Source organism: Bos mutus, chromosome X (genome assembly GCF_027580195.1).
Source record: "Bos mutus isolate GX-2022 chromosome X, NWIPB_WYAK_1.1, whole genome shotgun sequence".
Taxonomy (NCBI): Eukaryota; Metazoa; Chordata; class Mammalia; order Artiodactyla; family Bovidae; genus Bos; species Bos mutus.
This window is the reverse complement of record NC_091646.1, coordinates 118,587,808-118,613,830: the sequence shown is the minus strand read 5'-3', so window position 1 is coordinate 118,613,830 and position 26,023 is coordinate 118,587,808. Positions and strand designations below refer to the sequence as shown.

The 26,023-nt window shown below is 41.3% G+C and overlaps 1 protein-coding gene and 1 long non-coding RNA gene across 2 annotated transcripts in view; both read right to left on the bottom strand.

Moving 5' to 3' along the window:
* The window catches only part of ACOT9 (acyl-CoA thioesterase 9), a 29,275-nt gene extending 13,800 nt beyond the window's left edge, over window positions 1–15,475 (bottom strand). The window contains exons 1-7 of the mRNA XM_005904037.3: window positions 15,245–15,475; window positions 12,069–12,160; window positions 10,037–10,082; window positions 7,842–8,012; window positions 7,566–7,603; window positions 2,641–2,724; window positions 2,140–2,243 (exon numbers count right to left, since the gene is read on the bottom strand). Coding sequence (XP_005904099.1) covers window positions 2,140–2,243; window positions 2,641–2,724; window positions 7,566–7,603; window positions 7,842–8,012; window positions 10,037–10,082; window positions 12,069–12,160; window positions 15,245–15,264 — 555 coding nt within the window. The 5' untranslated portion in view covers window positions 15,265–15,475. The remainder of the gene's footprint in view (window positions 1–2,139; window positions 2,244–2,640; window positions 2,725–7,565; window positions 7,604–7,841; window positions 8,013–10,036; window positions 10,083–12,068; window positions 12,161–15,244) is intronic.
* A 4,089-nt stretch (window positions 15,476–19,564) lies between these two features.
* Window positions 19,565–26,023, bottom strand: part of LOC138986446 (uncharacterized) — a 35,236-nt gene continuing 28,777 nt past the window's right edge. Inside the window, exon 4 of the long non-coding RNA XR_011463288.1 lies at window positions 19,565–25,257. This is a non-coding gene — a long non-coding RNA (uncharacterized lncRNA). The remainder of the gene's footprint in view (window positions 25,258–26,023) is intronic.

The following is a 26,023-nucleotide window of genomic DNA, read 5'->3' as shown; positions in this document are numbered from 1 at the left end:
TGTTTATTTAACTTAAATGCAGAGTACATCATGTGAAATGCTGGGCCGGATGAAGCACAAGCTGGAATCAAGATTGCCGGGATAAATATCAATAACCTCAGATATGCAGATGACACCACCCTTATGGTAGAAAGTGAAGAAGAACTAAAGAGCCTCTTGATGAAAGTGAAAGAGGAGAGTGAAAAAGTTGGCTTAAAACTCAACATTCAGAAAACTAAGATCATGGCATCCGGTCCCATCACTTCACAGCAAATAAATGGGGAAACAATGAAAACACTGACAGACTATTTTCTTGGGCTCCAAAATCACTGCAGATGGTGACTGCAGCCACGAAATTAAAAGACACTTTCTCCTTGGAAGAAAAGCTATGACCAACCTAGACAGCATATTAAAAAGCAGAGACATTACTTTACCAACAAAGGTCCGTCTAGTCAAAGCTGTTTTTCCAGTAGTCATGTATGGATGTGAGAGTTGGACTATAAAGAAAGCTGAGCACCAAAGAATTGATGCTTTTGAACTGTGGTGTTGGAGAAGACTCTTGAGAGTCTCTTGGACTGCAAGGAGATCCAACCAGTCAATTCTAAAGGAAATTAGTCCTGAATATTCATTGGAAGGACTGATGCTGAAGCTGAAACTTCAATACTTTGGCCACCTGATTCAAAGAACTGAGATTGGAAAAAACCCTGATGCTGGGAAAGATTGAAGGCGGGAGGAGAAGGGGACGACAGAGGATGAGATGGCTGGATGGCATCACCAACTCGATGGACATGAGTCTGAGTGAACTCCGGGAGTTGGTGATGGACAGAGAAGCCTGCAGTGCTGCAATCCATGGGGTTGCAAAAGAGTCGGACACAACTGAGCGACTGAACTGAACTGATTTTGACAAAATACTTTTAATTACTGCAGAGCAACCTCCAGACTTTATCCAAAAGGTGAAATGCTTCATGATTTCATAACAGAAAAGAAAAATGTATCTGAATGACAGATCCATCTAATACCCTGATATAACTAAGTTGTTCTTAGCTAAGTTTCACAATGAAATCTTGAACATATTCTGAATTATTTGATTTCTGTACTATTATCTTCGAGGTACTTTTTCTTGACAAATTTCTTCATCTCTCTTTAAAAAAAATATGTTTTAATTTATTTGGCTGTGCCAAGTCTTAGCAGCATTCAAACTCTTAGTTGCAGCATGTAAGATCTAGGTCCCTGACAAGGGACTAAACCCAGGCCCCCTGCATGAGGAGCACAGAGTCTTAGCCACTAGGCCACCAAGGAAGTCCTTCTTCATTACCTTATAATAGCTGTTCTGACTTGTGCTCATCAGAGAGGCTGTTCCTAGATGCTATAGTAATCTAAGTGACTGTTATGGGTTGAACTGTGCCCCCCAACAAGATATGTTGATGTCCCAACCGTCAGCACAGGTGAAGGTGACTGTATTTAGACATAGGGTTGTTGCAGATATAATCAGATAAGATGAGGTCACACTGAGTAGGTGGGCCCTTAATCCAGTATTATTGATGCCCTTGTAAGAACAGAAGAGACATAGAAACACAAGAAGAAAGTGCTATGTCATGAAGAAGGAAGATAATGAGTGTTAAAACTACAAGCCAAGGAATGCCAAAAAGCCAGCGAACCATTAGAAGCTAGGAAGAAGCAAAGAAGGCTTCTCCTATACAGGTTTTAGAGGGAGCATGGTCCTGCTGAGACCTTAATTTTGGATTTCCAGCCTCGCAATTGTAAAACAATTAATTTCTGTTGTTTTAAGCCATCTGGTTTGTGGTACTTTTCTACAGCAGCCCTAAGAAACTAACAGTGACCAATTCCATTTATGTTTAACAGAACTCAGACTGTTGTGAAATTCTGTAGGGTAAAACCAGAAACAAGTACCTTAACATGGAGCTATATATGATTTAAAAATAATAAACATTAAGCATAAACACCAAATAATCTGTCAGTCTTTGTCCAGGAGGATACTAATACACCATCTGTATGACATGAACTTGAATTGCTCTTCTATAAGTGGAAAACTTATAAAACTATACACCTGTCTATGGATAGATAGGTAAGCAAGCTTTTCTTTCACTGAGACTAGCTGGCTGTATTAGAAAAAGGGGGCAGATTTCGGCACAGACACACCTGGAACATGTGCATCTTGACTTCCATGGATGTCTTCCCAACCCAACTGACATGGCCACTGAACTTGATGTCCTGTTCTGGGCTCAAATTCTTCTTACACATATCTACAAAACAGAAAACCAACCTGAGCATAAACCATACTCCAACTTTTCTGTGCTGTAAATCGACATATTTCATTGGAAATTTTCATAAATTTCATTATATTTCTTTTTTGTCTTGAAAACTAAAAATATGATTCCTTTTTGACATACTGAAGACATGTGTATGTCTTTCTGAAAAATAAGGCAATGCAAAGAATATAAAAAGTGAAACCAGAATCATGCAAAACCCTTCCACTCGAAGATAATTATAAAAAACATGTTGGTACATAGCTGACATTTTCATATGCATATACATATATATACATAAAAATTTCTCCATAAAAGGAAAATATTTCCTCTAATATCGATATTTTATAATTACTAAAAATTCTAAGTATGCCAAGAAAATAATATCACTTACCAATCTTGTCCACCAGGGCTGTAACTATCGATAAAGGAGACATCTTAGCTGAGTGAATTTTGTTGTGCATGTAGCAAATAAGAACTGTAGGAAAACAGAAGAGAACCAAATAAAGGAAAAAGCAAAATTATTTTTTAATGTTTACAATTCACTCCTTGAAACTCATAAACAGTCTTATCTGGTTTTGAAGACCCAATTCCCCATATCCCACTAGTGGTCATACCCTAGAACCAAAGATTTTGATACATTAATGAGATCTAGAAATCCTCTAATCTGTCCGTTGAATTTTAGCTCTGATGAGGAAACTGAAGCCCAAAGCCCAGGTCTACCAGGTGGCTTATTATCTTCAACCAAGGTATGGTGCCTAAGTCAGAAAAAGCCCCCAACACATGAGTCTGAAAACATCAAACATCTTCAAAAAGAGAAATAAAAGACAAGGACTCACCTACCTGTTTTCCTCTTGACTCTTCCTGAATCATGAAACTATTATTTGGCTTAGAGCTCTCCCTCCTTCCCCATAATACCCTCGGCTCCTACACTACCCTGTGGTGATATGTATGCTTCCCATATTTTAACAAGTATGTACAGGTGCCAAGCATGACTCTATGTACCTTACAAATATCAACTCATTTAAAATTGTACTGTACTTCTTCAATAGCATCCCTGCCTACCCTATGATTCATTCAAATTTGTATCATCAACCCTCAGGACTGGGTCTGTGCTCAGTATCTGTTGAGTAACAATAAACTCTTCCACCCATGCACCTGCTAAAGGATGTACTGGGAGGGGGATGAGGAGCGAAAGGCAAGAAACACCATTTACAAACCTTAATGGTACCCAGAAAGGAAACTGTAAGTGTCTGACCTATGGCACATTAGTGGAAATGAAGACAAGAGAAAAGATCCAAGAGCTAAGAAGAAGGCAGGTTTGACAAGACTTAAATTAACTCAGGTATCTAACTTGCATGAGTGAAGACAATGTACCATTCACTGAGAAAAAAGATATACACAGGGAGAGCAGAGTGGACTATTTTCAACACACTGAATTCAGGAAGTCCATGGCAGATCCAAATGAAGATGGCCAAAAGGCAGGAGGACAAACTGGTCTGCAACTCACAAGAGCAGGCCAGGAAATGTACCTTATATAGCTCCCATACTAGAATTGATGCTTTGAACCATGGTGTTGGAGAAGACTCTTGAGAGTCCCTTGGACAGCAAGAAGATCAAACCAGTCAATCCTAAAGGAAATCAACCCTGAATATTCATTGGGAGGACTGATACTGAAGCTCCAGTACTTTGGCCACCTGATGCAAAGAGACCTGAGGCTGGGAAAGATTGAAGGCCAAAGGAGAAGAGGACAACAGAGCTTCTTTTGTGGAGCACAGGCTCCAGGCAAGTGGGCTTCAGTCACTGCGGCACGTGGGCTCAGCAGTTGTGGTACACGGGCTTAGTTGCTCTGTGGGATGTGGGATCGTCTTAGACCAGGGATTAAACCTGTGTCCCCTGCACTGGCAGGTGGATTCCTTATCACTGAGCCACCAGGGAAGCCCCCATTTTTGGTTGGCTTCTTTATCTTTTTCTTATTCATTTGTAGTAACCCTTTTATATAGTTTATTATTTTCTTCATTCTTCTTTTTGGTTATTCTTTCCTGCAGAAATGTGCTAGGGTTTTTGTTGTTATTATAGTATCTTTGGTCATATGGGAGTTTTTCAATTTAAAGCAGTCAAATTTAGCAATCCATTTTGAACTAAGACTATTACTACGTGCAAGCAGGTTTGCAATTTTTATATTTTCATGGTGAATTTTTCCTGTTCTCATGTTTGTGCCTCTTTATACTGGTTTTTATTTAAGTACATTTTAGTGAAATAAATACAGCTAATATAGGAGGAGAAGGGGACAACAGAGGATGAGATGGTTGGATGGCATCACTGACTCAATGGACATGAGTTTGAGCAAACTCCGCGAGATGGTAAAGGACAGGGAAGCCTGGTATCCATGGGGTCAAACACGACTGAACAACTCAACAATACTGAAAACAACTGAAGCACTGGGATTCGAGATTTATAAAGAAGGTGCATCTATCAACAACAAAAAGGGGCAGAAGACAACACCCTGGAGATCAGCAACATTTAAAGGATCAACAGAGAAAGAGGAAGCTACAAAGGAGACTGGGAAGTAGCAGCCTGAGAGGTGGGAGGAGATATCGCCAATGCCCACAGCTGAGTTCGACATTGTCAGGAGCTGCAAAGGGGTCATGTATGCTAAGAAGCACCTGTGAGATCACGCAGTAAGGCAGCAACAGACTGCTTGGCATAATCAGCTCAATGACACAGAGGAGCAGAAGCCAGAACAGAGTTAGCTCTCAAGTGAGAGGGAAAGAAAACTGCAGAGTGCTATAAGGGAAGGGGATTTTACCTATTTTTCATTGTAAGACTCAAGAGCCTTGAATATGTTTAGAAACTGAGGGAAAAGTGAAGTTGAGCAAAGGCCTGAGATACGAGGGAGAAAGTGTATGTGATAAAAGGCGAGTTTCTTGAAAAAAGGGATGGAACAGTATCAAATGAACAAGGGAAAGGGACTAGCCATCTACATGAGGTGATGAAGAAAAACAGCATAGTGGCAGGGGAGTTTGTGTATTTAAGCTAAGTGTTAGTCACTCAGTCATGTCCAACTCTTTGTGACCCCCTGGACTGTAGCCCACCAGATTCCTCCGTCCACGGAATTCTCCAACCCAGGTATCAAACCAGTGTCTCCTTCACTGGCAGACACTGCAGGCAGATTCTTCATCATCTGAGCCACCAGGGAAGCCCATTTATTTAGGGACACCTAAGTAAACCAAAGTCAAGTCAGTGTGTGTGTGTGTGTGTGTGCGCGCGCGCGCACGTGAGAGAGAGACAGAAAGATCTTTTTTTAAGAGCCAGTAAGAATTTTTAGGGCTTCCCAGGTGGCACTAGTGGTAAAGAACTCGCCTGCAATGCAGGAGACAGAGGAGACATGGGTTTGATCCCTGGGTCAAGAAGATCCTCTGGAAAAGGAAATAGCAACCCACTCTAGTATTCTTGCCTGGAGAATTCCATGGACGGGCTACTGTCCCTGGCAGTGTCACACAGAGTCACACAACTGAGTGACTAACATTAACTAACTTATGAATTTTTAAGCAAGTTTATTAATTTCAAGAAAAACGTAGCTAGGTGTAAGACCAACAATGGATTTACGTCTCTATTTTAAAGATTAACAGAGCCTTTCTTTAAATGCTTTCCCAACAGTTCAGTCCAAAGGCCATTCAGTAGGAGCAAGCAGCACAGCCCCAAATCCCAGATCGAGTGCTGAAGCCCACATGGGGTCAGGAGGACACACAGTGAGGCAATGAGAGCCATGGCCCAGCAAGCTGCAGCCCAAGCACAATGAGGACGGTGACCTGCAGAGGGTCACCTGGTACAGAGCAGCACCCCAGCAAGGTGAGGGGAGCATCCAGGAGGATTTTGAGGTGGCAGTCACATGAAACTGGCTACATACAGGGGAACTGATCAAATAAGTAATTATATTCTGGATAATGGAACCAGCTGGAGAAGGGAATTACAAATGTGAAAAGGGAGGAATAAAGAATGAACCTGTGGCTAGATTAGAATTGGGACTATCAGTATGAACCCAAGGTTCCAACAGACAGAGATATAAACAGATGGAAAGAAGGAAAGAGATAGATTGGCAGGCAGGTATAAATGGAAATGAACATGTATGTGCATATATTCCCCAGCTCACATACTAAAAGGGCATTGGAATAGTGATACCCCAGCAACGATGACCACTCCAGCACCCAGATCTTGGTTTCTCCATTAAAAAGATCCAGGGCTCCTCAGAGATTTGGCTGATTCCAGGACTGGAACACAAAAAGTAGAAATGAGCCTAGAAGATCTTGTGCCAAAAAGTGAGGAAGTTCTCAGAGAATGATGGGGACACATCCAAGAAAAAAAATAAATAAATAAAAACAGAAAAAACCATAGAAGTCAGCATGAAGGGACTGAAACAGTCCCGGGACAATTTGAACATCAAAACAGATGATAGAAATACATTCTACTCCATTCAGTAACATAGGAATCCCTGAGTCCCTACTGAGTTTAAAATAATTGATAAAAGTCTGATGAGGAATGGGATTTTCACAAGTCCCAACAAGGTACTTATTAATTTAAAAGGGGAAAAGAGTAACTTTACAGCAAAGAAACCTGGCAGACACCACCTTCACCAAGGAATCAAAGATAACATCACAGGAATAGGACAAATTAGAATTATGCTCTACCTGCTAAGATGCAACAGAAACACAGCATCCCTTCTACGTCACTCCAGTCAAACATGCATGTCCCATATCTAATCTTGGGGACGCGTCAAACAAATCCAAATTAAAAGAAATTCCACAAAAGAACTGGCGCATAACCTTCAAGAGGATCAAGGTCATGAAAGTCAGGGAAAGACTGACGAACTGTCTGTGATACAACAACTAAACACAATACGTGATTCAGAAGTGGATCCTCCTGCTATAAAGGACCTCTGGCCAAAGTTGAATGGGGTCTGAGGATTAGACTGTCTAAATGTCAGTGTTAATTTCTTGATTTTGAGGGTTATCTTGTAGTTAATGAAGGAGAATGTCCTTGTTTGTAGGAAACACATGTGAAAATAGCTGGGGTTGATGTGCATCGTGTCATCATCATACTCTCACATGATTCAGGGAAGAACAACTCCTTGTACTCTGCCACTTTTCGGTTAATTAAATAAAATAATTATGACAATTCAGAATTAGTAGATGCCATTCTTTTTCTGCTCTTTTAGAATATCTTCATCTGTGCAAGTTAAAGAATAAAAAGACCTTTTCCAGCCATAGGCATCAATGTATTGATATAAGTCCCTATTCAAAAATATTAAAATATCAGTACCTCCTAGGCTGTCAAGATCCTCAAGAATCCTGCCAAACCTGTAAAATAAAGAAAACTGTAATGAAATGAAAATCATGATGATCACCCTTTAAAAAAAATAATACATCATGAGGTGATAAATATCTACTAAAATTTATTATGGTGATGGTTGTACAATTCTCTGAATATATTAAAAATCAGAGAATCACACATTTTAGATAAGTGAACGGATCTCAAAGTTATAACAAAGAAAGGAAATAAAAACAAATGGCACAAGCAAAAATAGCGCTGTGTTACCTTACGGTGTTTTGAACAGTCAAATATTTCTCTCGTAATTCAGGCTGACTGCCCAAAGGCAAGAAAACTTCAATGTAACTGTCTTTCATGGTCCTAGGAGGCAGTCCTTTTTGTGACTTAGCCAGGAAACTATGAAGTAGTTTTCTTTCCTCCATTGCTTTCACATGGTCTCTGAGAAGAAAGGATACAAGCTTCATGAAACACAGGAACCTGCTCTCCCACAACTTCAGTGCTATACAGGCCAGTCAGACACCATGAAAGGAGGAAAGAGCAGGTCTGGACCTACCTCATCTCCTTTTCCTTCCCTCCCTTCCCACCTGCCACTTGGTGAAATTAAAAATGTCTTTTGAAATTTCTCAGCCTAGTAGATAAGCAAAATACACTTATAAGTGATACAGATATATCCAAATGAACGATACATTCACCCTCATCAAAAAGTGTATTGAAAGAATAGAATCTTGGAAATCAAACTAAAAATACAGAAATGGACATAATAAAAATATATATTTTTTAATATATATGTAAATGCACTAAAGAACAACATGGCCACTGAACTCCACATTCCCATTTCTCACCTGGACAAGTCTCGTTTTTTCTGTGCCCCAGCTCTCTCTCTCTCTCTCTGCCTTCAATTTCAGTAAAGAGAGACAGAGGAGGAAAAATGGAGTATATCCAAAAGAAGTTTGGAAGGCACACCAAAAGGTAAAGAGGAAGATAATATGAAAAGGAGACAGAAAGGGAAGAAAAAGAAGAGACGATTAAGGTGGAAGAGGAGAGAGACACAAGGGGATAGGGAACTAAAATATTCACAGTATCATTCATTAAGCTGTCTTTCTAAGCTTGCTTATGAAGTATAACTGCCAGAAAGGTGAAGCCTACAAATGGAACCAGGTAAATCCAGAATATGGAACATTCAACAAGACAAATGGCTTGGCCTCTTTAAAGTTAAACTCATAGGGATAAAAAAGGAGGCAGGGGTAATTATTCTACACTAGGGGAGACAAGAGAGTCATAAGCATGCAATTGTTTACTGGATCTTGATTTTTATTAAAAGTTATAAAAAAATATGTGGGGAACAATGGAGGAATGCTGAATATGGATGAATAACATACTATTAGGGAATGACTGTCAATTTCACCACATGAGAGAACATCTTACTTATTGGAGATTTATAACTGCTTGTTACGTAGGAAAATATATTTATTTATTAGAGATGTACTGGAACATAACTGGAGCTGAAGTGTCATGAACCTATATAGCCAGTATATGTAAGTGAAAGTGAAAGTGAAGTCGCTCAGTCGTGATCGACTCTTTGCGACCCCATGGACTGTAGCCTATCAGGCTCCTCCGTCCATGGGATTTTCCAGGCAAGAGTGCTGGAGTGGATTGCCATTTCCTTCTCCAGGGGATCCTCCCGACCCAGGGATCAAACCCAGGTCTCCCACATTGCAGATGCTTTACCATCTGAGCCACCAGGGACTTGTATATGTAAATTGGCAAATTTGGAAAAATGTTCCTAAGTACCCAATTCAGATGGTGGGAACAAAAGGTATTCATTTTTTCCACTTTTAAGTAAATTGAAATTTTTCATACAATGAGATAAAAAGAAGTCATCAGGTAATTTTTATACCAACAATAGATTATTATTACTGTGCTTTCTGTTTATCTCATTTTAGCCTCAAAATTCTGTTCACCAAGAGGGATACTACCCTATTTTACAATAAGGAAATACTGAGAGATAAAGATTGTATGGAAGACCTGGTTAATTATGAACTCATAAGAAGCAATAAAGGAGTCATGCTTCATGAAACAGATGAACCAGGAAACTTGGGTTCAAGTTCCAAACCCCAGTACTCGATCGTTCAATGTCTGAGTTTCAGTCTCATCAAATGCAAAAAATGAACAGAAACATACGTCATAGGCATGTCCTAAGTTTCACTGACAATCAGTCAGGTAATATACCTGAATGCACTTTGAAAAATGTAGAGTACATATAAATTACATGATTTTACGACAACAAAGCATCAACTGATGAGTATGCTGGAATGTTGATCTTCTCCCCCAGGTGAAAAAACCTCTCAATCCATTTCTTAACAATGGGTTTCCCCCATTCCTACAATGGGAGCATCAACTGAGCCTAAATAAGCCTGGCATACCACTCCAGGGATAGAAGAACGAATGAACAGAGTGCATACCTCCAGTTTGTGGATGCTCCTACTATCTCCCGCAACTTATCTCGAACTGAAACAAAAATAAAGAGTCATTCCATGAAACTAAGAATGTGAGAACTGGATTACGGTAATGAGCTCCAGAACTCCAAAAAGTGAGTCATGCATTCAAAATCTTCAAAGAGCTATGAATTTCCATTTAATGCCATAAACAAACAGCTCAGGGAAGGGATCAGGCCTCTGCGTCCCCAAAACTTGAAACAATTACTGTTTCCTTAGTGCTGCTGCTGCTGCTAAGTCACTTCAGTCGTGTTCGACTCTGTGCGACCCTATGGACAGCAGCCCACCAGGCTCCTCTGTCCACGGGATTCTCTAGGCAAGAATACTGGAGTGGGTTGCCATTTCCTTCTCCTTTAGTGCAGAAAAGAATATCCTGTGTCAATCACTGGGATTTTTTGGGCTGGCCAAAAAGTTTGGGTTTTGCATAAAATGATACAGAAAAAAACAAACTTTTTTCCTTATAAATAAGCAGAAAAGGGTAACTCCAATTATTCATCAGATGAGGCTGTGTATCAGCTTCAGTTGGAGTCCCTTTATGATGAAGATATTATGAACAGAATCCCAGCCTATCTTCTTATAGGCAGTAGGACTTTTATCAAAATTTGAGTCTCACTCTAATCGATTTCTCATACATTTATATTACCCTAAATGTTAGAAAAATTGAGGCAAGGAAAATGAAGCAATAAAGGAAAGGCAAAGAAAGCAATTTAAGTTTAGTTAATGCCCATTGCCCCAAATTGCAAGAATAAATTATTGCAAAAAAAATTTAAGCACTTAAAAAAAAGAGTTGATACCAATTACCACACACACATCGTGATTCACATGTATAGGTGAATATGCTATATGGATAAAGCGGAAATAAATTAAGATTAAACAGTAGTTAGTCAACATTAAAAAACAAATCTATAGGATTTTAAATAATGTTTTGAGTTCATGCATTGTTATCTAGCATTTTAAATATACATTCCGGTTACAGAAAATTACCTACAGCAATCCTTGTTCCTTCAAAAACTAAGTGATCAAAACCAAATACGGTTAGATGAACATGCATTTTACTTTTCATGAAAAAGTGGTTGATTTTTCTATCAAACAACTGTTATAGCAAATTTCTTGGTGGTCCAGTGGTTAGAACTTTGTACTTTCATTGCTGGGGCCTGAGTTCAATCTCTGGTCAGGCGACTAAGATCCCGCAAGCCACACAGTGTGGCCAAAAAAACCCAACTGTTATATACCATAAATTAGGTCCAAACTCTAATTACAATTAAACCATAGAGTACTGTGCCAAAAATATCCATGAGTAAATTAGTCTTATTTCTGACTTTTTTTTCCTCCCAAGTCCTTTAAATAAAAGAATGGACAGAAAGTATCCCAAATAGTATACAGATTACTGATGCTCAGTGATAAAAAATGATTATTATTAGTTTATAATGAGTTTAAGAAGAGAGGCAGCTGCTGAGGGCCAAGAAAACAAAGCAAATTTTAAATTTTGTATATATATATATATATACACACATATATATATTTGGATCCTTTAAAGAAGCCATAATTTTCATTATAATGAATATTCCTACACTGACACAGACATCCATAGTTTGCATATCGTATTAGTAACTGAAACTAACTTCGATTAACCATAGATTAATAAGATACCTCTAACAAAACTACAGACTAGGAGTCTTTAGTTGGTACAACGGAAGGGCCTGTCTCTTGCTCATGAATTACATCTTTTTTCCATGCCTTCACAGTACCTACACAGAGGATGTAAAAATCATTTAACTAAAAGCTCAGTCCCTAAGGCTTGCAGGAACCAAAGGTCAAGTTCTGAATGTGATTTCTATCCAAAGCTATCCTGGTCATTTTATAAATGAGAATCTTATGAAAAAGCAACCTTTACTATGCATCATTTGCCCTAACTGTCTATCTACATGCCTCTCAAATAAAACAGGGTTTTGTTTTTTTTTCCCCTATATGGGCCTAAAAGGTAAGTACTCATGCTTGCCTTCACGGATGTGGAAGACATTCTCCGGGTTCTGAGATTCTTGAGTCAGTCCTCTGCTGGGAGCAAGCAGCCCCTTGCTCAGGGTACAAAGCCTATAAAACAAGAAGAAACACACTTAGAGAAGGTTCCATGGCTTCTTTCCTCACAATCCCAAAGACCTGTGCCTCCTCTGGAGCACTTTGCCATTGCACACTCTTAGTAAATACTGTCTTTACAGTGTCTGCACTAGTTTCTCAAGTGTATGCATATTTGCTTATGAGGCTACACCATAAACCATCTCTCCAGTGAGAGTAATAAAATTAGGTTAACAATCTACAAAATAAATAAATAAAAGATATCAACCAGGTTTCATGGTTCTAACTTATTACCTTCAGAAGCCCAGAATCTATCCGGTAAACAGCTGAGTAAACGAAGAATATTTATTTTGTTATTGTCATACCATACTTCCTCAATAAATAAACTAAACCCAATTAAAAGTCAATCAGCTTTGAAAACAGAATGAACCCTTTCCAGGGTTACTCAAAGAGAGTATTTAATGTACTTAGGCAGAAATTTCCTACTCCCCAATGGAATAAAATCCAAGGTATTCACCCAAATATGCTTAACCTGTTCCCCCAAAACAAGCTGTTTAACTTGATTTTGGCTAGTACATAAGTTTTGACTCCTAACCACACACTCTGCTATCAGGGATAACACACACATAGTATCAGGGACTGACAGACTGATCTGTTGAGAGCCCAGTGGACTAAGGCAAGGCACTGAAAACGTCAAGAACCCCAGATATTGCTATTAATTCCAGCTCAAGTGACTAGTAAATTCTTACTACCTAATGGCACCCCACTCCAGTACTCTTGCCTGGAAAATCCCAGGGACGGAGGAGCCTGGTGGGCTGCCGTCTATGGGGTCGCACAGAGTCGGACATGACTGAAGTGACTTAGCAGCAGCAACGCCAGGTTCAGTAATAACTAACTTATTTTCTTTAGAGTCCAAATTTACTATAGATTTCTCTTCTGAATTACAGCATTCACAAAGGGTCTCTGACTAAAAATATCTGGTAAAATCTCCATGTAGTTTTCAGTCATGTGCTACTAGAACAAATCCTGGTCCTTTCACCAAGTCAACTACTCTAACTGCAAAGAATACAGAAAGGAGCACATGCTCAGTGGCTAAATTAACTCCTTAGCCAGCCAGACATCACACTGTCTCTGATATGCTCCCTGCTCATCCACTAAGACCAGAATGCTTCCTAAAGGGTTCAGGTTTTGGTTTTGTGTTTATTCTCCAATTACACAGCTAACAAGACTCTATCTTACACAGTTTTGGTTTATCTTTTCCCAATAAATTTTCCATTTCTGTATTTTTATATGTGGATTAATATTTCAATCTTCTTATTCTTGACCTTCTAATTTGCGTTTTCTCAGAATATGAGCTGAACTTTTTCACTATTTCACTTTCTGTATACTCTGTAGGTTCAAATCCCTCACTGAAGGAAATAGAGCATGTGGTCTCAGAAACTACTATTCTGCAACTGAATATATTGGGTTTTAAAAAGCACACTGGAAAAAGCTAAAAATCTTCCATTGCCACTATTAGCTGGAAGAGCAAAAAATCATGCCCTCAATACATTAACTGGGAATAATAATAGATGGAGTAGATGATCACAATATAAGAAACGAGATCTGACTCTGAGTGGGTAAATACTTCAAATACTAATCACGAACTAACAGGAGCTATACAACTCATCTCACATATTTGGGTAAATACACATTTATACAAGCATTCTGTCTTGTTCCTTAAGAAGCAGCATTTTCTGCAGACTGAGGAAAACTATCTCATTCTGCCTGAGTGAAGAGCAGTGTAGTATACAGAGGTTAAGACCCTGACCATGCTGCTTGTTAGCTGAGTGACCCTGAGCAAGTTACCTAACCTCTCTGAGCTTTAGTTTCCTCATATGTAAAATAGAGAAGTTAACACACGTTAACCTGGGAGGAGCATGCCTACTACATTGACAAGTCCTCAAAAAAACATGAGCTATTCCAGAAAGGCATGCTTCTTCAGAGTCTCCCCTAAAGGTCAAAAATGACCAGAAGTTTGGGAATAAGCCAGGCACTATAATGGACCATCTCTGAATAGAGTATCAAATGGAGATAGTAAAGAAAGGAGTTGATAAATACAGAGAAACACTTGGGTCAATTTATTTGGAAAACTGTGGTCCTGGTCCTGCAACCCTGCTCTTTGCACACTGCCATAAAAAATGTGGAAATACATCCCTGTAGCACAACGAAGGCCTAATGTGAATGCTCTTTCTAAAAATCATTGATTATACTAATCGTGTATCAGTATAACAAATTTCTATTCTCCAGTGAATATTCAGTGTATTGTAACTTTTCACTACAATTTCATGTTGTCCCTACTGATAATCTGATGAAACCTGTGGCCCCTCATGCCTAGTAGCTGGGGTGGGGGGATATATTTTATTGATATACACAATGATATATATTATTTCAGATGGTTCACAGACCACTCCCTTTTGACACCCCCATGGGCCCCTAGACTTAAAATACTGTGATTCAGATCAACCTCCTTGTCCAAGTGGCCCAATCAAAGCCACTCCCCCACCTGGCCTTAAGGGTCTTGCTGTTCAGTAAAAGTAAAATTCAATCAGCACCAAGGGACCTAGTCACACAGTTCTGAGGTCCTGAGAGGCCGGAAGGTACCCTGCAATCTCTACCCACATTACAACACACTCAAGTCAGAGTCCAAGTCTGTCAAGCACTTAACCATAAACATGCTCTGCAAAGAAGCATAGAGGGTGATAAAAGTAATATGCACTCCTAAACTCTAGCCTTCTGACAAAAGGCTAACTCCACACTACACCCCAGACGAGCAAAGAAAAAGGAATGTCAGGAACACCCAACTTCCTCACTTCAAGTGTCGCTTCACTTTTATCATCAAACTACGGCCAGAAGACGCGCAGGCGGGAGGTGCAGTGCAGAGGCTGGCGGGGTCACGGTACGTTAGTGTCTTTCCCTACCCGACCCTATTTTCTGCCCATAAGCCCCCGGCATTAGTTCCGCCTGCTGCGGCCCGCTCCTTCCGCCCGGGCCCGCTAGCAGCGCCGAGGCAGGGAGTGGGCGCCCCTGGGTCCGCGCCCCACCAGGCGCCCGGCTACCTACCGCAGCGCTGCTCGCCTCATCGCGCTTGGCCGCCGCTGCACGCGTGACCACAGAGCCGGGCCTCACGCACCGGTCGGTGGAGAGAAGTCGAAGCAATGTAAAGCGCGAAGACGAAGAGAGCGCTCGGGCGCCAGATCCGACCTCACCCAGACCGCACCCTTGTACCACGGCCGCGGAATGGGGCTGGGGGCGGGGCTACGCAGTCCGGGAGCGGAGTCTCGCGGTCCAAGGGCGGGGCCTCGTTGCCCAGGGGCGGGCCCACGCTGAGCCTGCAGCCCCACTCATTGGCGAGAAGCTGTAATCCGTCTCCCCCCAGGTTCCCGCTCAATCAGCAGCAGCGGGAGTGTTGCTAACTACGACACTGGCCTATCACAAGTACTGTGGATAAAATGCACCCGGCGGCACCGGAGTGTGACGCAGAGGCTAGGTTCAGCCGCATCCTTGGAGCTTGTCTCCGTTATCCCACTCAGGGCCCCACCCTCTGGAGATGCTGATTTAGTCAGAGGTAGAGTTGGACACGACTTGGCGACTGTACAACATCATCATCATCCTGGTGCAGTATGTCTAAAGGTGACCCAGGTCATGCTAACGTTAGCAAAGGTTGAGAACTCTGCCCTCCGGGGGAAAAAATTGTTCCTTTTCTAATCTCGGTCTGCCCCCTAGCGTTTGGCAGTGGGCGATCTTGGCCCGCCCAGAGAGATTCAAGGCCAGAAAGTTAAGACGATGTTACCCTAGGCTGTGATTCTTCAATTCAATCAACGAATTCTTATACAGCTGTTTGCAGTGTGCAGGACTCTGTAGATTCTGAAGATGCAGCAAAATAGACAAAACTCCCTGCCCTTTGGAGGCTTACCTTATAATCATCAAGCAAGTTAGCAAACTGCATCGTTTCAAATGTGATAAAGAGGTCAAAGGAAGAAAGAAAAGAAGGAAATAAGAGGGATCTTTCCAAAATATACGCACGTCTTTCTTTGTCCTTGAAGATGGTAATTTCCTGTAAGGCAGGGTAGATATTGTATGCTTTTTCTGATACCCCATGCTTACTAAAAATTAGTCAGTTTTAATTAAGCTGGCTCTTTTTTAAAAATCAGTTTATGAATTACAGATGGCCCATGGTCTTTGGCTTCCTCTTTCCTCTCCACCTAACTTTCCCTGCTTTTATCAGTCCCACATCCAGATGATGGTTAACTCCTGAAATACCACTCTCCTTTTGGCCTGCAGGGATCTCGACTTTCTTTTTGTTCATATTGTCCATACCTTTCCAGTGTTGGTTTTGTTTTGCTTTATGACAGTTCTACTGAAACAGAGCAGGACCCTATAGGGCCTTCCCAGGGACCTATTACCCCCACCCCCACCATGTCCCCTGCCTCTCATTTGTAGAAAAGCTTTAGCCTCATAGCTCTGCCCCAAGTTCCATGGAGCAAATTTAACTGGAGAAGTGAGAAAATACAGAAGCAAAGGAAAACAGTCAAGCAAGACAAAATAATATTAATTTAGCCATAAAGCAAAGTCAAGGACTTTTAGTTACTCCTCAAGAGCTATTGGGGTTTCCCAGGTGGCACTAGTGATAAAGAACCCGCCTGCCAATGCAGGAGACGTAAGAGGTGCGGCTCGATCCCTTGGTTGGGGAGATCCCCTGGAGGAGGGCATGGCAACCCACTCCAGTATTCTTGCCTAGAGAATCCCAAGGACAGAAGAGCCTGCCAGGCTACCATCCATGGGGTCACAGAGAGTCAGACACAACTGAAACAACTTAGCACATAGCACAAGAGTGACAGATAAAACCCTGAGCCATAGCCTTGATTTTTTGTTTTTTTGCAGATACTAAAACCCCCACCTGAATGTTGATTACAAGCACTTAGACCCCAGATCAGTTGGAACCAGAAGGCTGATGATGGTTAACTCCCAAAATACCACCGTTGCCTCACTGCCAACCAATCAGAAGAACGTCCACACACTGATCAGGCACCTACAATGTCACCTATAATATGGGCTTTAAAGACCACTTTGGGCACCTTGCAATAAACACTATACTTTCCTTCACCACAACCCGGTATCAGTAGATTGGCTTTACCAGGAGTCAGGTGACCAGACCCAGGTTTGGTTTGGTAACAATACTTCTTTGTACTCTACCATACCTAACTTGGTGCAATAAATATTTTATCGAATTACACTTTCTTGTTGGTTTTTACTTGAACTTTTGCTTGAGGCAACAGTAGGTTCAGGGAGAAAAATTAAGTGCAAGAGAATTTTTTAGGTTACATAGATGGTATAATGATAGGTAGGCATAGCTTATAATTTTGTGCAATTGAGTCACTTTCCAGCCAGACACATTCTCATCAGCCTGTAATCAGTGTATTGTTGTTTAGTCATTCAGTTGTGTCTGACTCTGCAACCCCATGGACTGCAGCCCACCAGACTTCTCTGTTCATGAGATTTCCCAGGCAAGAATACTGGAGTGGATTGCCATTTCCTTCTCCAGGGGATCTTCCTGACCCAGGGATCAAACCCAAGTCTCCTTCATTAGCAAATGGATTTTTTACCACTGAGCATCGGTGATTCAGTGTATAAATAGTGTCATTTTGGGCTGGAACAGCTAGACCCAGTGACTTGATGCCATGAAGATGCTTTTTCTCCATCACTTATCTTTGCTTTACTTTGTGCACAGGCTTCGTTCGTTTTTCCCTATATAATGGTGTCCTCCACATGGTCAAAGCAGCTCCTGAATTTTACATTTTACAATCACAGCCACATCCACATGCTTGGAGACTGATCCCAAAAATCTGTAGCCCAAATACAAAAAGTCCTGAAAGAGGTAGACCCAGGTGGGATTAGGTACACACCCCTGAGCTGGTCAACTGCGGCAGCAGGGCAAGGTCACATGATTAGCCCATTTGACTTAACAGGAACCTCCTCACCCAGGCCTGTGGACACATCACAATCTACTCATATGGCTATCTTCATAAGTAGCCATTCAAATGGGGATATGGAGCTCTCCTTAGAAAAGGAGTACAGAGCAATCAACCCCATAGATGTCTCACTGCAGATATTATTTAAAGAACAAAAAAAATCATATCATCATCGTTTAGCCCACTTACCTTAGTTCTAACCTCAGGGAACCCCTGTTAAAACCCAGCCAGTCCAGCATTCATCCATATGTCTACAATTCTCTCAATTGGCAGCCTGTGTAAAATTCTTAAAACAGCTCAGCAACCCTGATATCTGTGTGTGTGTGTGTGTGTGTGTGTGTGTGGCAGGGTCGGGGGGCGGGGGGAGGTGTACATTTGGTATATGCCATACCAGATTTTGGGTAGCAGCGATAGAAGGCAAAGTGGTCATAAAACAAGGCCAGGAAACGGGCAATAGTTGTGTAGTGGTGAGAATCACTGAAGTAACAGATGTTCTACCCCACATTTTTGTTTCCTGTTATTCTCCACCTGGGCTTCCCAAGTAGCCCAGTAGTAAAGAACCTGTCTGCCAAGCAGGAGATGTGGGTTTGATCCCTGGGTTGGGAAGATCCCTTGAAGGAGGAAATGACCACCTACTCCAGTATTCTTGCCTGGGAAATCCCATGGACAGAGGAGTCTGACGGGCTACAGTCCATGGGGTCACAACTGAGCAAGTAAACAGCAGCAGCAGCAGCTCCAGCAGAAGTAAAACTCAGGCTAGGCAATTTCAAAATGGTGGTAGTTTTTATCACTTTTCTTACCTTTCCTGAGCTCCACTTTTACTGCTGCTGCTGCTGCTGCTAAGTCACTTCAGTCATGTCCGTCTCTGTGCAACCCCAGAGATGGCAGCCCACCAGACTACGCCATCCCTGGGATTCTCCAGGCAAAAACACTGGAGTGGGTTGCCATTTCCTTCTCCAATGCATGAAAGTGAAAAGTGAAAGTGAAGTCACTCAGTCGTGTCTGACCCTTCGCAACCCCATGGACTGCAGCCTACCAGGCTCCTCCGTCCATGGGATTCTCCAGGCAAGAGTACTGGAGTGGGGTGCCATTGCCTTCTCCACTTTTACTACTGTTCATCAAATCCAAGTGTTGAAAGGTTTATGTCTTCAACAATGCTCTTTCCCTCTAACAGTATCCTCTTGCTTAAAAATGGCAAACATGTAAAACACGGCATACTATTAGTGACACGGGATCAGAGGGTCTCTTTAGGCTAGGACATCTTCATTTCAGAGTGTCATCTTCAATAAAGATGTCTTTCAATAAAATAGAACTTAAAAGGTAAAATTACAATGGGCATCTCTCCTACCCATACCTAATCTTCTATCATTTTCACCTTGTCATGCCCACCCTCCCAGCCACTTCACCCACTTTCTCCAACAAAGTCAGTTCTCTTCCATTCATTTCTCCCTCTGTATCCTATTTATCTCCATTCTCTTGCATACCAACTTTGCATCATTTTTTCACATCACCTCAACTGCTACCATTCCAGCTGGGAAATAGAGCCTCCCTTCAGACCCCAAAGCAGTCCATTCAACTGGGCCAGTGGAGGCACCAACCCTGCCATTCCTCAGCCCAAGGAAAATCAACAAGTACTTCCAATACAATTACAGCTGCACCAGATGCATGACATAGAGGGAACAAAGCTGTAAACATACTGCACTATCACTGCAAAAGTTCATGCTTCAGAGCGCCGGCAAGCTTTCAAAACTGCCTTTACAATGAGGATTTGTATATTTTAGAGATACTAAAAATCATGCTGTTTGAATTTACACAACATTTTTTCCAGTATAAATGTGTATCTTGTGCTATTTGGAGATGGGGCCACACAAACACAGGATGGTGCCATTAGTATTAGCTGACTTTATCTTCAGAAACAGTGACGGTATTCTAGCAGTTTATCTTTATGTGTGATCTTTATGGGATTGTTAGCTTGCTTTGGTATGTTTAAATAAGTAACTCATTAGCACACTGCACAGGTCACCACATATGGCTTTGCATTTGGCCTCATCTGTGGAGATGCAAAAACCATGCCTGGAGAGAGGAAAGATCCCTATTTTACTCCTAAAAAGGCTCTTCAATGGGGCCATTTCTTCCTTGACTCCAGTTCCTACCATAACCCACAATTACTCACTCCTTGTGTATTGTTCAGGCTCCTCCATCTCCGTCACCCTGTCCCTAGCAGTTCCCTTAAAAATTCCCTAAGGAGATACATATGTATTTCTGAGGAGGTATAGGTATAGATCAAGACATAGATACAGATACTGTCAAATACAGCACATGTACGGACTTCCCTAGTGGTCCTGTTGCTAAGACTCCATGCTGGCAATGCAGGGGGACCAGGTTCCAACCCCAGTCAGGGAACTAGATCCTGCAAGCCGCAATTAAGAGTTCACATGCCACAAGGAAGACTGAAGATCCTGAATGCTGCAACTAAGACCTGGTGTAGCCAAATAAATAAATGTTAAAAAAAAAACAGCATAACTAAAACCACCAAATCGATAAAACAGTATTTAGTAAGACTTTGCTGTGTATATAAAAACAGTTGTCAAACTGGGAGCTTCCAAATTCAAAGACTGATATGAAGCTCATGGGAAAGTGAAAAAGAGAAGGGTATTAACATTTACAGTCACTGGTTATTACACTGGGGTTAAAGATGGTAGTGACTGCTTAGAAGTTTTTATTTCATACCACTTTTAGGGAGATGACTAGTTTTGTTACAATGGTAAGAAGCATTTATAAGAAATAACCTAAGTTGAGTTGTGCTTATGTTCATGAAAAAAGCTAGACTCAGTTTGGCTTCCATGGCTTCTGTGGTTTTGTCAGCTCGGGGAGTCCACAAGTCTAGTCTCCATTCTGTACTTACGTTTAGCAGCTCCCCCCTTTTTGGTCCTTATCTCAGCAAGTACAGAGTGAGACCAACTAGTTTAGCACTGTTCCTAGTGACCACTGTTGATGCAGCCAGGCTGAAGCATCACACATTCATTGTCTGCAATAGTTGAGTCATCAGGACAGAGAGTCACGTAGCTGCTGTTACCAACAGCTGCATCATCACAGACCAGGGAAGTCATATCAGGGAGTTCTTCAAGTTGTCTAATCCTGATGGATATCATTTGGTATATGAGAGGCTGCTAAAGGCATTTAAAACCCATAACAGCCAAGAATTTTTCAAACTCTCCAGGGCAGAGATTCCAAAGAGCTAAGATTTAACCAACTAAATTCAAATGGATTTTAACCAACTTCAACCTTTAGCTTTCTGAGACAATCTATCTAAAATTTTTTTACATAGACACAACATGATGTATTAGCAATCATATATCCTCATTATTACTTAAGACAGGGTGAACATAAGGGTATTTTGTATTTTAGCTCAGGAGGTGGTGCTGTAGGTACAGTTCAGTTCAGTTCAGTTCAGTTGCTCAGTCATGTCTGACTCTTTGCAACTCCATGAATCTCAGCACACCAGGCCTCCCTGTCAATCACCAACTCCGAGTTCACTCAAACTCACATCCATCGAGTCGGTGATGCCATCCAGCCATCTCATCCTCTGTCGTCCCCTTCTCCTCCTGCCCCCAATACCTCCAGGCATCAGAATCTTTTCCAATGAGTCAACTCTTCGCATGAGGTGGCCAAAGTACTGGAGTTTCAGCTTTAGCATCATTCCTTCCAAAGAACACCCAGGGCTGATCTCCTTTAGAATAGACTGGTTGGATCTCCTTGCAGTCCAAGGGACTCTCAACATTCTTCTCCAACACCACAGTTCAAAAGCATCAATTCTTCAGTGCTCAGCCTTCTTCACAGTCCAACTCTCACATCCATACATGACCACAGGAAAAACCATAGCCTTGACTAGGCGGACCTTTGTTGGCAAAGTAATGTCTCTGCTTTTGAATATGCTATCTAGGTTGTTCATAACTTTCCTTCCAAGGAATAAGCATCTTTTAATTTCATGGCTGCAGTCACCATCTTCAGTGATTTTGCAGCCCAAAAACATAAAGCCTGACACTGTTTCCAATGTTTCCCCATCTATTTCCCATGAAGTGATGAGACTGGATGCCATGATCTTCGTTTTCTGAATGTGGAGCTTTAAGCCAATTTTTTCACTCTCCTCTTTCACTTTCATCAAGAGGCTCTTTAGTTCCTCTTCACTTTCTGCCATAAGGGTGGTGTCATCTGCATATCTGAGGTTATTGATATTTCTCCCAGCAATCTTAATTCCAGCTTGTGCTTCTTCCAGCCCAGCATTTCTCATGATGTACTCTGCATATAAGTTAAATAAGCAGGGTGACAATATACAGCCTTGACATACTCCTTTTCCTATTTGGAACCAGCCTGTTGTTCCATGTCCAGTTCTAACTGTTGCTTCCTGACCTACATACACATTTCTCAAGAGGCAGGTCAGGTGTTCTGGTATTCCCATCTCTTTCAGAATTTCCCACAGTTTCTGGTGATCCACACAGTCAAAGGCTTTGGCATAGTCAATAAAGCAGAAATAGATGTTTTTCTGGAACTCTCTTGCTTTTTCCATGATCCAGCGGATGTTGGCAATTTGATCTCTGGTTCCTCTGCCTTTTCTAAAACAAGCTTGAACATCAGGAAGTTCACAGTTCACATATTGCTGAAGCCTGGATTGGAGAATTTTGAGCATTACTTTACTAGTGTGTGAGATGAGTGCAATTGTGCAGTAGTTTGAGCATTCTTTGGCATTGCGTTTCTTTGGGATTGGAATGAAAACTGACCTTTTCCAGTCCTGTGGCCACTGCTGAGTTTTCCAAATTTGCTGGCATATTGAGTGCAGCACTTTCACAGCATCATCTTTTAGGATTTGAAATAGTTCAACTGGAATTTCATCACCTCCACTAGCTTTGTTCATAGTGATGCTTTCCAAGAACACTTGACTTCACATTCCAGGATATCTGGCTCTAGGTGAGTGATCACACCATCATGATTATCTGGGTCATGAAGATCTTTTTGGTACAGTTCTTCTGTGTATTCTTGCCACCTTTTCTTAATATCTTCTGCTTCTGTTAGAAAGTGAAGTCGCTCAGTTGTGTCCAACTCTTTGCGACCCCGTGGACTGTAGCCTACCAGGCTCCTCCATCCATGGGATTCTGCAGGAAACAATACTGGAGTGGGTTGCCATTTCCTTCTCCAGGGAATCTTCCTGACTGAGGGATTGAACCCGGGTCTCCCGCATTGCAGGCAGACGCTTTACCCTCTGAGCCACCAGGGGATATATTATCTGCTTCTGTTAGGTCTATACCATTTCTGTCCTTTATTGAGCCCATCTTCACATGAAATGTTCCTTTGGTATCTCTGATTTTCTTGAAGAGATCTCTAGTCTTTCCCATTCTGTTGTTTTCCTCTATTTTTTTGCATTGATCGCTGAGGAAGGCTTTCTTATCTCTCCTTGCTATTCTTTGGAACTCTGCATTTAGATGCTTATATCTTTCCTTTTCTCCTTTGCTTTTCACTTCTCTTCATTTCACAGCTATTTGTAAGGCTTCCTCAGACAGCCATTTTGCTTTTTTGCATTTCTTTTCCATGGGGATGGTCTTGATCCCTGTCTCCTGTACAATGTCACGAACCTCCCTCCATAGTTCATCAGGCACTATGTCTATCAGATCTAGTCCTTTAAATCTATTTCTCACTTCCACTGTATAATCATAAGGGATTTGATTTAGGTCATACCTGAATGGTCTAGTGGTTTTCCCTAGTTTCTTCAATTTAAGTCTGAATTTGGCAATAAGGAGTTCATGATCTGAGCCACAGTCAGCTCCTGGTCTTGTTTTTGCTGACTGTATAGAGCTTCTCCATCTTTGGCTGCAAAGAATATAATCAATCTGATTTCGGTGTTGACCATCTGGTGATGTCCATATGTAGAGTATTCTCTTGTGTTGTTGGAAGAGGGTGTTTGCTATGACCAGTGCATTCTCTTGGCAAAACTCTATTAGCCTTTGCCCTGCTTCATTCCGTATTCCAAGGCCAAATTTGCCTGTTACTCCAGGTGTTTCTTGACTTCCTACTTTTGCATTCCAGTCCCCTATAATGAAAAGGACATCTTTTTTGAGTGTTTTAAAAGGTCTTGTAGGTCTTCATAGAACTGTTCAACTTCAGCTTCTTCAGCATTACTGGTTGGGGCATAGGCTTGGATCACCATGATATTGAATGGTTTGCCTTGGAAATGAACAGAGATCATTCTGTCGTTTTCGAGATTGCATCCAAGTACTGCATTTCGGACTCTTTTGTTGACCATGATGGCTACTCCATTTCTTCTAAGGGATTCCTGCCCACAGTAGTAGATATAATGGTAATCTGAGTTAAATTCACCCCTTCCAGTCCATTTTAGTTCGCTGATTCCTAGAATGTCGACGTTCACTCTTGCCATGTCCTGTTTGACCACTTCCAATTTGCCTTGATTCATGGACCTAACATTCCAGGTTCCTATGCAATATTTCTCTTTATAGCATCGGACCTTGCTTCTATCACCAGTCACATCCACAACTGGGTATTGTTTTTGCTTTGGCCCCATCTCTTCATTCTTTCTGCGGTTATTTCTCCACTATCTCAAGTAGCATATTGGGCACCTACCAACCTGGGGAGTTCCTCTTTCAGTATCCTGTTCATACTGTTCATGGGGTTCTCAAGGCAAGAATACTGAAGTGGTTTGCCATTCCCTTCTCCAGTGGACCACATTCCGTCAGACCTCTCCACCATGACCCGTCCATCTTGGGTGGCCCCACATGGCATGGCTTAGTTTCATTGAGTTAGACAAGGCTGTGGTCCCTGTAATTAGATTGGCTAGTTTTCTGTGAGTATGGTTTCAGTGTGTCTGCCCTCTGATGCCCTCTCGCAACACCTACCATCTTACTTGGGTTTCTCTTACCTTGGTCGTGGGGTATCTCTTCATGGCTGCTCCAGCAAAGCACAGCCAATGCTCCTTACCTTGGACGAGGGGTATCTCCTCAGGGCTGCCCCTCCTGACCTTGAACGTGGAGTAGCCCTCCGGCACCCGCGCAGCCACCGCTCCTTGGAAGTGGGGTTGCTGGTAGCTGATTATAAATGCTTTCAGAGAGAAATCAAGAGGAAAAACAATAGCTATGAGTGACAGAAGACTTAAAAACCAGCATGGTTAACAATCTGGTGAGAGGCCACCAAAAAGTGATGCAATTGAGAAGCAAACTATTATTTTATGCATACATTATAAAATAATGACTAGAATTTTGACTGATCACATTATACCAAGACATATCAGATTTTTTGGAATTTTATATAATTTCTAGAACACATATTAATAATATATACTATGTAAATATAATCTAAGAAGAACATTACTTTTTATTTGACAATGTTTCCTATAGAAGTTAATATCAAGTAAGCCTAAATAAACTGAGATTTCTCTTTCATAAGGAGAAAGAGCAAATCTTTTGTGATCTTCAAGGGCCCTCCAGAAAATCCCAAAGTTAGTTTGCAGTCAAAAAGACTTCGTTCAGAATTTGATTTGGGGAAGTTTGTTAAAAATGTCAAAAGATTAGAAATAGCTCATCAAATAGGAGCATAAGTCACTATGAAATAATACTTAGTTATCCATTCACCAAAGTGACAACTAAAAGATTTCAAAGGCAAATATACAAAGTTAAGTAGCTATAAAAAACAAAAACAAAATAAACAAACAAACAAACAAAAAACCTTAGCTTTTAAAACTGAAAAGACTCTGTTTTCCTAATTAATCAAAGATCTGACAAAGACAATTTGGAATAAGGGAAATATTTCCCATGACAGAGAATCCCTGTTTCCTAGGCAGGTTACATTAAAGGTAAAGAAAAACCTT